Below are 12,734 nucleotides of genomic sequence, written 5' to 3' on the forward strand. Positions count from 1 at the left end.
CGCATAGATCATGGATTCAGCTGCCTCCCCCCTCTTTTCTTTCTTCAAACGAATCCCTCGCGGTTAAGCCACGCCCTTCATGTCCGTACCTGCGCGACAGGGGCGGGGCTGGCAACCACGAAAACAAATGACTGCGCTTGGAAGATGATAGCCTTGTAATTCTGTTGTTGCCTACACACTTGGAGGATTTGATAGCCTACATTACATGCTTGTCTGATTGTAGTTGTTATTCGGAGTAAATTAGTCTCGTTGACTCCACATCCAACTTCTGCCAGGTTAGTGACATTAAAGTTTCATGTATCGGACTAAAGTTTTCCTTCACCATGGAGTGGAGTTTAGTCCGCTAAACGTCATGTATCCTATCTAGAGACCGATGCTGGTATTGTTCTGTCATGTTGTCTTTTTACTCCATACTATCCCAATAAAGGTATTAGCAAAATAAGCAATATTGTAACATCTAATAACACTCGTTATGGTGTTTGGTATTGACGTGGTGTTTGGGTATTGACATTGAACAATAATGGTGGGTATTTGAAGGTTTAGGCTATATTCAATGCAGTTATTTTTCCCTTATTCTTCAGTATTTCTGTTCAAGGTGTACCATAATAAATAAGGTACTACTGGGTAATAACCCTATCCTCTACAATGAGGATAAGAAGAGTTGTGAAGACAGTTTTGAGTGTGGAGCAGGCAGAAGGTATGGGAGCCCGTGTCCGCAGGAGTATAGGAAGAAAGGAGGTAAGTTACATCTGCTTAGTTTAGCATGTTTAATAATATCGTCCTATTACAATACCGAACTAAACCACTTATTATGACATGGTAGGTTGATATCTTGTCCATCCATTTATTTCAGCTGAAGAACCTGGATCCTTTCTTGATGTTGGATGAGTTCAAAGTCGCAAAGCCTGCTGGCTTCCCTGATCACCCTCACAGAGGATTTGAGACCGTGAGTAGGCTATCTGTTCTCTCTCTCTCTCACACTCTCTCTCTCTCTCTCTCTCTCTGTCTGTTTAGCTAGCGTGATGCAGCATCTATTGTCTCTTTCTCTGTCTAGAGTGATACAGTGTTGTGTTCTGACTAATCCCCTGGCAGATTGGACCGTCATGTGGAATAACAGGTTCATATGAGGCCGTTGAGGGAGTGTGAGGCACATACACCATTAATGCTGAGGGAGTGTGAGGCACATACACCATTAATGATGAGAGATGGTGAGACACATACACCATTAATGCTGAGGGAGGGTGAGGCACATACACCATTAATGATGAGGGAGGGTGAGGCACATACACCATTAATGCTGAGGGAGGGTGAGGCACATACACCATTAATGATGAGGGAGGGTGAGGCACATACACCATTAATGATGAGAGATGGTGAGACACATACACCATTAATGCTGAGGGAGGGTGAGGCACATACACCATTAATGATGAGGGAGGGTGAGGCACATACACCATTAATGCTGAGGGAGGGTGAGGCACATACACCATTAATGATGAGGGAGGGTGAGGCACATACACCATTAATGATGAGGGAGGGTGAGGCACATACACCATTAATGCTGAGGGAGGGTGAGACACATACACCATTAATGATGAGAGATGGTGAGGCACATACACCATTAATGATGAGAGATGGTGAGGCACATACACCATGAGGGACGGTGAGGCACATACGCCATTAATGCACTTCCTGCTAACGCCAGTAGATGGCACTAACAGACCTACTGTACTGTATGCCTCGTCCAGAGAAAGCTTCTCAATAGGTTTGTTATACATAGCATTAACATGCTTTTGGAAATTGGGTTTTAATGAAAACCAATTACACATATTTAGACAAAGAGGGGAGGAAGGAAATTATGCTTCTGCTTTTTAAGTGGTGTTGGTGAATCATGGTTTCCTCAACCATAAAGCCACTGGCCCACAGTGGGAATTTATAGAGCCAAAACAAGTGGTTTTAATAGAAAAGTCTTGGCCTGTGTTTGATACTGTAGATGCATGTGTAACCTAGCCTAGTGTCCACCATGGCCCAGACCAGATGAGGCCATAGGCCCAGCTGATACTGTAGATGTGTAGTTTAGTGTCCAACTGGCCGCGGACTGGACCAGACCTGACGGGGGCGTGGCTGAAGCGCCCATGGCCCAGCATGCCGTGCAGCAGGTGTGTTGGCTCACGGTCACATCTCAGAGCTCATAGCCACGTGCGCTGCCAGATCACAGAGAGAGGCTCTCGCCCCCCGGCTGGAGGTTGGGAAGCCTCGCTGAGAGACAGATGTTTACCTCTAACCTCTATAGCTTTCTGCTTCCTGTCCGGTTTGATGTGGGAGTGGAATGGACACAGAGTGAACACGTGCTCTTGTCTTGTAGTGGCCAGCTAGTGCCTTGTAGACTCTTGTCTGTCCTGCTTGACGAACACTGCATTACACACACACACACACACACACACACACACACACACACACACACACACACACATTGTACATATTTCATCTGTTCGACTTACATGAGGAAAAATATGAAATAACTTCTTTACCATACCATGTTTCCAGTCTTACAAGCTTTATGAAGTGATTTCCGAGGAGATTCCCTTCTGAAACCATTAATGTTTACAACTGAGAATCATTCATCTCTTTCCTAACCTCAACCTCAATTGGCAAAGACTTAGAGAAAGTTGTTTTCCATTGGTTGGTATTCACAGTTAATGTTGTGTTTTGCCTCTCAACTCTTATATTACAGTTTTTTCCAACTGCTTACACACAAAATCTTTTCATGTCACACGATTTTTGAAACCTCTCACTCAAAGTGAAAAACTACAAACCAAATCTCCAAAACCATTAGCTATTTCTCAGCCTTTGACTCAGTTGTCAATTGCATAAAACACTTTTTTTCAAAACACTACACACAATTCTCTACCTAAAACACAAAACTCTAACAGGAAGTGACTTGCTTTCCTTTTCCAAACACAACCAATCAAAATGCTACACTTATTCACCAGGTCACACACACACTCCTCACATGTGCCAATCACTGCTTTACTGTAGTATAGGCCTATAAATAGGTCAAAGGTCAGATTACCTGTTTTGAACAATGGATGCCAACAATGGACAGAGAGCAAGAGGAGTAGGAGGGAGAGGCAGGGGACAACAACGAGGACAAATTCAAAGATGAAGAGTTGGAGGAGGAGTAGAAGGAAGAGGAAGAAGAGGACGAGGGCAAAGAAGAGAAGGAAGGAGAGCCATCTCTGATGAGATTAGGGCAACACTTGTTGATCATGTGATCAACCACGGTTTGACCATGAGAGAGGCTGGACTGAGAGTCCAGCCCAACTTGAGTCGATTTACAGTGGCGTCCATAATTCGAACCTTCAGAAATGAGAACAGGTATGCAACTATCTAATTACTATTTTAGCATTACAGTAATGTACTGTAAAATACTTATGACTGCATAGTATTGCATAAACATTTGTAACTCTAAGCCATCCAGTTACTGCACTGCATTGAATGAATGAGGTTGGTTATCATGCTGTACTACATTTTTTTGTACATTGTTTACAGTTCCTATGCTGAACACATACTGTGTTTGAATTCTGTACAGAGTGGAAAGGCAAAGACATCATGGAGGACGAGGACGCTTGTTTACAGATGTACAAGAGACTGCAATTATAAGTATGGTTTTGGCCAACAATGCAATTAGGATTCGAAAGATAAGAGAGCCTATCTTGAATAATGACACCATATTTCCAGTACTTCAGACATACCATATTTACTCATCTGTATATCCTTTTGTCTGTTACAGAGAGTATTGGAGATGGATGCCCATGTCATTCGCCATTAATTTATTTATGTGGATGAGGTTGGCTTCAACCTCACCAAAACCAGGCGCCGCGGAAGAAATGTAATAGGACAGAGGGCAATTACCAATGTCCCTGGACAGCGTGGGGGTAATATAACTATGTGTGCTGCCATCACTCAAAACGGGGTCCTCCATCACAATGCCACACTGGGTCCGTACAACACCGGCCATATGCTCACTTTTCTGGATGCAATTTACACAATGCTTGTCCCTGATCCAGATCAGGAGCCTGCTAGATTTGTGGTTATATGGGACAATGTTATTTTTCCCCGGGCTGTTCTGGTCCAAAACTGGTTTGCCACCCATCCACAATTTGTAGTTTTGTACCTACCCCCATATTCACCTTTTCTAAATCCCATAGAGAAATTATTCTCAGCCTGGCGCTGGAAAGTGTATGATCGCCAACCCTATTCCCGCATGCCGCTTCTCCAGGCAATGGAGGACGCATGTGGGGACACAGAGGTTGCCTCTGTCCAAGGTTGGATACGCCATGCTAGGAGACACTTCCCTCGATGTTTGGCAAGAGAAAACGTATCTTGTGATGTGGACGAAGTATTGTGGCCAGACCCAGCCCGGAGAAGAGATGAAGCGTAGCTTAGCACTGGTGACTGCCCCCCCCCCCCTACCAATTTCTGGACTGCCCCCCCCCCCGGGTGTTTACAGTGTACTTGCTACCCCTCTCAGCAGATTACTTTCGCTGTAGAACATTGTATTGAAATGTAGATATAAGCCTATGAAAGACCAAAGAGCTTTAGATTTAGAACAACAGTGTTTACATGGTATATCCAAAAATGTACTATTATGAAAGAAGTGTTTGCCATTTGATGCAAATGCTTCATTCTGACATGTGTCTATGGCATTTTGAATGCAGTGTTACATTTTGAAGGAGATGTGAGGCATTTTTGCATTTTGTGTGTGCAGTTTTGGGAATTGTGTGTAGAGTTTTGAAAAAAGGAGACATCGTTTTGAAAACGTGTGTAAGCAGTTGGATTTGCATATGGGTTTGTGAACATATTCTGATCTATTTTGCCTTTGTTTAGGTGACGTACCTTTTGAAAGGCGTTTCAGCCCATGAGGATTTCTGTGGCCACTCTGGACTACTGAAACCAGGGGATTTACAGGTAGAGAAACATATTGTGACACACACAGTACTGTATGTAGGTTCCTACACTTCCCCACACTCCCACCAGAACTAATGAAGGATCGTGCCTTCAGGGCATTTCCTGTGTTTCCCCATGCAGCAGTCGTAAAGCAGTTTTCCCTGGTTGTCCCTGGTTAGTAAGTCAGCAACAACCAGGGAGTGGGTTGAATAGGCATTAAATAGACACTAATGCCACTGGCATTAAACAAAGCATGTGTGTCCAGGTATGCTGATGAGTCAACCATATACGCATCAGCAACCACAGCTAATGAAGTCACTGAAACCCAGTAATAAACTGGTTATGAACATCTCTAAAACTAAGAGCATTGTATTTGGTACAAATCATTCCTTAAGTTATAGACCTCAGCTGAATCTGGTAATGAATGGTGCGGCTGTTGAACAAGTTGAGGAGACTAAATTATGTCATGTTTCATGTTCTGTGTGTACCCCAGGAAGAGTAGCTGCTTCTTTCGCAAAAGCTAATGGGGATCCTAATAAAATACCAAAATACCAAGTATCTTGTAGTCATCCGTGTGTTTGTGTGTGTGTGTGTGTGTGTGTTTGTGTGTGTGTGTGTGTGTGTGTGTGTGTGCGTGTGTGGAGTGGTAGTTACTAACCTGGGGCGGATGGGTTTCCTCACAGTGGAACAGTTGAAGCTCGCATCCGCTACAAGACCATGGTGCTTGCCTTTGGAGCAGTGAGGGGAACGGCACCCCTGTACCTTCAGGCTCTGATCAGTCCCTACACCCAAACGAGGACATTGCGTTCATCCACCTCTGGCCTGCTGGCTCCCCTTCCTCTGCGGAAGCACAGCTCCCCCTCAGCCCAGTCAAAACTGTTCGCTGCTCTGGCACCCCAATGGTGGAACAAGCTCCCTCACGACGCCAGGACAGCGGAGTCACTCACCACCTTCCGGAGACATTTGAAACCCCACCTCTTTAAGGAATACCTGGGATAGGCTAAAGTATTCCTTCTAACCCCCCCCCCCCCCCCCCCAAATTGTAAAGTGGTTATCCCACTGGCTATAGGGTGAACGCACCAATTTGTGAGTCGCTCTGGCTAAGAGCGTCTGCTAAATGACGTTAATGTGCCCTTGAGCAAGGCACTTAACCCTAATTGCTCCTGTAAGTCGCTCTGGTTAAGAGCGTCTGCTAAATGACTAAAATGTAAATGTAAATGTAAACAGGAGAGGAAAGCTGCTGACGAAGCTTTAAGTGTTATTGCTCAATTAGCTTCCCACAGCAACGCTGCATCACTCTCATGGCACTGTAAAGTTGCATCAGAAATGGTCCCCTATTCCCTATGTAGTGCACTACTTTTGACTAAAACCCCTATTCCCTGAGCCCTTATACTCTAGACCAGGGGTACTCAACTCTGACCCTACGAGGTCCGGAGCCTGCTGGTCTTCTGTTTTACCTTGTAATTCATTGCACACACCTGGTGTCCCAGGTCTAAATCAGTCCCTGATTAGAGGGGAACGATGAAAACATGCAGTGGAAACAGGCTTGGAGGTCCCAGCGTTGAGTTTGAGGGCACTAGACCCTAGTTAGTGCACTACTTAGCCCCGAGACCAAAAGTAGTAGCACCCATTTAGAACACAACCTCTTGTTTTGATGTTAGTGGAGCTTTGAGAAGACTAATGGACATCCAGTAGGTGCATATCACAGGAGTGGGGAAGGAAATATGTAAATGTCCAGTTCATTTCCTCCTGTTATAAAGCATGAATCACTACCTGGAAACCAGTTAGCTCCAGTATCAAGTCCACATGGGTGGTTTATTATGGAAATCATATCAGACATCATTGATTTCATATATATTATACAGTACAATCCTCTTTTATGTGGTTAGTAACTGTGTGTTTTGTGTGTGTGTGTGTGTGTGTATGTACATGTGTGTGTATATGCCTCTCTGTATCTCTGTGTGTGTGTGTGTGTGTGTTTCTGTGTGCGTCTCTGTGTGTCTCTGTGTGTCTGTGTCCATGTCTCATCATCAGTGGATGACGGCAGGCCGGGGGGTGGTCCATGCTGAGATGCCTGTGTCTGAGGAGCCCGTCCAGGGCCTGCAGCTGTGGGTCAACCTGAGGAGGGAGGACAAGATGGTGGAGCCCCAGTACCAGGAGCTGAAGGACAGCCAGGTCCCCAAGCCCAGCAGGGAGGGGGTCACTGTGGCCGTCATCTCTGGACAGGCCCTGGGGGTACAGGTGAGGAGCACCGTACTAACCATAACCCTGGGGGTACAGGTGAGGAGCACCATACTAACCATAACCCTGGGGATACAGGTGAGGAGCACCATACTAACCATAACCCGGGGGGTACAGGTGAGGAGCACCATACTAACCATAACCCGGGGGGTACAGGTGAGGAGCACCATACTAACCATAACCCGGGGGGTACAGGTGAGGAGCACCATACTAACCATAACCCGGGGGGTACAGGTGAGGAGCACCATACTAACCATAACCCGGGGGGTGGTAGTGGGCTTGGCCAATGGTGCGGTTTTAGAGGCTCTCTTCTTGGCCGCAGAGACAAAGTGCTGCTGTTTTAAAGCAAGTTTCCTGCATTTCAACGGATCAGGCTGCTAGGTGTTAAAATAGGAAGTGTGAAAGGTAACACCAACGGATCAGGCTGCTAGGTGTTAAAATAGGATGTGTGAAAGGTAACACCAACGGATCAGGCTGCTAGGTGTTAAAATAGGAAGTGTGAAAGGTAACACCAACGGATCAGGCTGCTAGGTGTTAAAATAGGAAGTGTGAAAGGTAACACCAACGGATCAGGCTGCTAGGTGTTAAAAGAGGAAGTGTGAAAGGTAACACCAACGGATCAGGCTGCTAGGTGTTAAAATAGGAGGTGTGAAAGGTAACACCAACGGATCAGGCTGCTAGGTGTTAAAATAGGAAGTGTGAAAGGTAACACCAACGGATCAGGCTGCTAGGTGTTAAAATAGGAAGTGTGAAAGGTAACACCAACGGATCAGGCTGCTAGGTGTTAAAAGAGGAGGTGTGAAAGGTAACACCAACGGACCAGGCTGCTAGGTGTTAAAATAGGAAGTGTGAAAGGTAACACCAACGGATCAGGCTGCTAGGTGTTAAAATAGGAAGTGTGAAAGGTAACACCAACAGATCAGGCTGCTAGGTGTTAAAATAGGAAGTGTGAAAGGTAACACCAACGGATCAGGCTGCTAGGTGTTAAAATAGGAAGTGTGAAAGGTAACACCAACGGATCAGGCTGCTAGGTGTTAAAAGAGGAAGTGTGAAAGGTAACACCAACAGATCAGGCTGCTAGGTGTTAAAAGAGGAAGTGTGAAAGGTAACACCAACGGTTCAGGCTGCTAGGTGTTAAAAGAGGAAGTGTGAAAGGTAACACCAACGGATCAGGCTGCTAGGTGTTAAAATAGGAAGTGTGAAAGGTAACACCAACGGATCAGGCTGCTATGTGTTAAAAGAGGAAGTGTGAAAGGTAACACCAACGGATCAGGCTGCTAGGTGTTAAAAGAGGAAGTGTGAAAGGTAACACCAACAGATCAGGCTGCTAGGTGCCTGTCTCGCAGAATTTGCAGACAGGGTATATAGACGAAGAATTTATACAAATAACATACAGCAATAAATAGTGTTCTGTTTGTAACACTCCATGCCCATTAGATAACTCAGTGAGTGGGGTGCTGCCTGGAATGTTGGGGTCAATGAAACTCAGAAATACTATAAATGTCTTGTCCTTTTTTTGTCCAGTCAAAAATCTTCACCAGGACTCCAACATTGTTCCTGGACTTCAAGCTGGATGGAGGTGCCAAGCATGTACAACCAGTTCCTTCAGGTAAGAACCATCTTTACTGAATAGGCCTTCTGCGGCTCTGGTCCAGGGCGTTACGTGCTCCTTGAAGAAGGCTCAAGCTGCATGTAACACCATGGACCAGAGCTTGACCTACTGTAGCTATAGTGTTCTGTGTGCCCCATTAGAATTCATCCACAATCTGGCAAACAAATCTGTTAACCTTTTCACTAAAGTTAGCAGAAGCTTTCAACTCCAACCCTAGCTAAGTGCTGTGTGGTTTGTATGACACAAGCTTTCTCATTCTGGGAACTGTACTGTACCTGACGTTGGTTTGTGGTGGGAGAGAGATGCTATCTACTGTCCGTGACAAACAGAAGTCCTCCAGGGGTTGGGAGTCTCCAGGGGTTGGTCACTCTGCCTGATTTCTATGGAGTCAGTGGTGCTGCGTGATTCTCTATGGAGTTAGTGGTGCTGTGTGGTTGTCTATGGAATCTGGTCACACTATACGTAAGGCGTTAAGTAGTCCTTTACTCAGTGTGTGTGTGTGTGTGTGTGTTGGTGTGTTGAATGGATGGCTCCCACGTCATCGTACTACAGGGCCATGTGGTGGATTAGATATTAGACAATCTCACTGTTACGGCCCACAGCTCACATGGCAAGACATTGGTGTACCAGACTCCCCCACCAAGAATATAACAGATTATAGATGTCATGACTGTGGCAGTTAACTTGTTAATGAGGCGACAAAATGCATTAGCAATGCCAGCCCAAAACAGCGTACGGTCAGGGAAGACATGTTGCCCTTTGGTGTTTGAGTCTCTAGTTTTCTCTGTTTTTTTTAATCATCTCTGCTAGGATGGACCACGTTTATCTACACACTGGCAGGATCTGTATGTGTTGGTGAGTTACCTCTCTTTAGTTTCTCTTCAACAGTTTTCCATTAGGTCCTAACTGCCCTAAAGCCTCGTGTTGATGGTCATCCAGAACAGTGTTGTGTTTGGTAGTGTTTCAGAAACACTGCGTCTCGTTGCTGTCTCTCGTCCAGAGAGGGGGACAATCAAACAGAGCAGGTGCATTTATTTCATTATTTTCCCTTTCCTCCTCTCCTCCGTCCTCTCTGGGATGTCATGTCAAAGTTGGGAGTAGCCTTGTGATCTGAAGCCAATAGCAACTCTAGGAATGCATTAGGAATGGGACAAAATCACACTGGAACTCAGAATTTATTTCTACAGGAAGTTGCATTATGATCTGATTAAAGTGAATCGTTGCTTTGTAGGATCTCACGTAAAGCTCCTTTTAATTATAGTCAGATGTTTTTTCAAAACAGAAGAAAGTTGAACCGTTCGCTTTAACTAAGATTAAAGTGGGTTTGAACCGAGATGCCACTGAATCGACAGAGTGTAGTCTGAAAGGCAAATCAAGCACAGATGTGTCTGATAAATATATCCACCACAACTTGAAGCGTTTGGCATTTCAGCATTTCTTTTGAACATATTATTCAGACGAAGGAAGCAGACTTAACCAGGTCAGAAACGTATACGGAGAGAAAATGCACATTTTCTTTGGTTCTTGATTTCAGTTTTTCCCCTCAGGTTAAAATCTGAATTAAAGTTGCATTGTTTGCCATTTCATTTGAGGTAATAATCAATGTTTTCATCCCAAGCCATTTTCAGCCAGGGGCCATGTGTAGAGTTGTATTCTGTTTTCCATTGCTCTTTCAGGCCCAGAAGCAGAGCAGCAGAAGGTGGAGCCACATCACACCATAGTGTTTGATGATGGAGACTGTATAGCAGTAGAAAACAAGGTAGGGTATCTGAGCTCCTTACAGTGGGTCTGACTCTTAACACAGTTTTCAGGAATTGCAAATTCACTACAACTCAAATTCCTTTCTCCAGACATCAGAGGTCTCCCATTTTGTCTTGATTGCGGGACAGCCGATCAATGAACCGGTGGTCCAACATGGTAAAGTCCTTCATTTCTTTACGTTACTGAACTCAGTTACCACAATATTGTATTGTTCTTGTGTGACGTGACACACTACACCTTCCTCTTTCTCTCCAGGTCCGTTTGTGATGAACACAGAAGAGGAGATCAACCAGGCAATCAGGGACTACAGCACAGGGACCAATGGGTTTGAGAGGGCTAAGGCTTGGAGGTCTAAGATCAGGGATTCCTTCTAAGAATCAGCAGGCACTTCTAATCATGTTATAGGTCATGTCTTGTTATGGTCACGTGACCAAAGTGTATTTTAATCATGAACTAGCTTGTTGTGTGTTTGTCTCTTTTTAAATCATTAAATTAAACTGAAATGTAAATGAGGAAAAATACACTTTAATTGAACCTCAGTAAAACTATCCTGCCGTGATGTCTCCAGAATATATCTAATGGAACCACTGATTAGTTCCTGATAGTTCCAGTCATTATGTCTTTAGACAGACCTCAGAGGAGATGCAAGTATCCATTACGGGAAGGAGGGGAAACCAACCACGTCTCACATTTCAAGGTCATTTGCATCTGGCAGAATGACGCCTCATACTAAGAAACAGTAGATCTCTCTCTCTCTCTCTCTCTCTCTCTCTCTCTCTCTCTCTCTCTCTCTCTCTCTCTCTCTCTCTCTCTCTCTCTCTCTCTCTCTCTCTCTCTCTCTCTCTCTATCACATCTCCCCTCCCTCCCTCCCTCCCTCCCTCCCTCCCTCCCTCCCTCCCTCCCTCCCTCTCTCTCTCTCTATCACATCTCCCCTCCCTCTCTCTCTATCACATCTCCCCTCATTCCCTCCCTCCCTCCCTCCCTCCCTCCCTCCCTCCCTCCCTCCCTCCCTCCCTCCCTCCCTCCCTCCCTCCCTCCCTCCCTCCCTCTCTCTCTATCACATCTCCCCTCCCTCTCTCTCTATCACATCCTCCCTCCCTCCCTCCTCTCCCTCCCTCCTCCCTCTCTCACTCTATCACATCTCCTCTCCCTCCCTCCCTCCTCCCTCTCTCTCTATCACATCTCCTCTCCCTCCCTCCTCCCTCTCTCTCTCTATCACATCTCCCCTCCCTCCCTCCCTCTCTCTCTCTCTATCACATCTCCCCTCCCTCTCTCTATCACATCTTCCCTCCCTCCCTCCCTCCCTCCCTCCCTCCCTCCCTCCCTCCCTCCCTCCCTCCCTCCCTCCCTCCCTCCCTCCCTCCCTCTCTCTCTATCACATCTCCCCTCCCTCTCTCTCTATCACATCCTCCCTCCCTCCCTCCCTCCCTATCACATCTCCCCTCCCTCCCTCCTCTCCCTCCCTCCTCCCTCTCTCACTCTATCACATCTCCTCTCCCTCCCTCCCTCCTCCCTCGCTCTATCACATCTCCTCTCCCTCCCTCCCTCCCTCCCTCTCTCTCTATCACATCTCCTCTCTCTCTATCACATCTCCTCCTCCCTCCCTCCTCCCTCTCTCTATCACATCTCCTCTCTCTCTATCACATCTCCTCTCCCTCCCTCCTCCCTCTCTCTCTCTATCACATCTCCTCTCCCTCCCTCCTCCCTCTCTCTCTCTATCACATCTCCTCTCTCTCTATCACATCTCCTCCTCCCTCCCTCCTCCCTCTCTCTATCACATCTCCTCTCTCTCTATCACATCTCCTCTCCCTCCCTCCTTCCTCCCTCCTCCCTCTCTCTCTATCACATTTCCTCTTTCTCCCCTCCCTCCTCCCTCTCTCTATCACATCTCCTCTCTCTCTATCACATCTCCTCTCCCTCCCTCCTTCCTCCCTCCTCCCTCTCTCTCTATCACATTTCCTCTTTCTCCCCTCCCTCCTCCCTCCATCCCTCCATCCCTCCCTCCGCAGACAATCAACCCGCTGGGAACACACTGGTTGAATCAATGTTGTTTCCACGTAAATAGACGTTGAAATGACGTCTGTGCCCAGCGGGAAGTGAGTTTTGGATGGGATAGGGGTGGGGTGGGGTGGGAGGGTGGGAGCTTCAGTCCATTTTCCCTCCCTGGCC

General features: G+C 46.3%; 1 protein-coding gene across 2 annotated transcripts; it reads left to right on the forward strand.

Annotated features, from left to right (window-relative positions):
- The first annotated feature begins 175 nt into the window (after nt 1-175).
- On the forward strand, nt 176-11,105 carry LOC311109687 (pirin-like). 2 transcript variants are annotated; one of them, XM_084152649.1, is made up of 10 exons: nt 176-275; nt 596-738; nt 854-946; nt 4,891-4,971; nt 6,985-7,191; nt 8,716-8,800; nt 9,614-9,658; nt 10,480-10,562; nt 10,654-10,720; nt 10,820-11,105. In XM_084152649.1, exons 2-10 carry the CDS (start codon nt 646-648, stop codon nt 10,936-10,938), a joined length of 873 nt encoding a protein of 290 aa, XP_084008775.1. In that variant the 5' UTR covers nt 176-275; nt 596-645; the 3' UTR covers nt 10,939-11,105. The 2 variants fall into 2 exon arrangements, with proteins under 2 accessions (XP_084008775.1, XP_084008776.1); XM_084152650.1 differs by lacking the exons at nt 176-275; nt 596-738; nt 854-946 and adding exons at nt 3,553-3,663; nt 3,794-3,938.
- Nucleotides 11,106-12,734: the final 1,629 nt, after the last annotated feature.

This window comes from Coregonus lavaretus (genome assembly GCF_964263955.1).
Source record: "Coregonus lavaretus genome assembly, chromosome: 35".
Taxonomy (NCBI): domain Eukaryota; kingdom Metazoa; phylum Chordata; class Actinopteri; order Salmoniformes; family Salmonidae; genus Coregonus; species Coregonus lavaretus.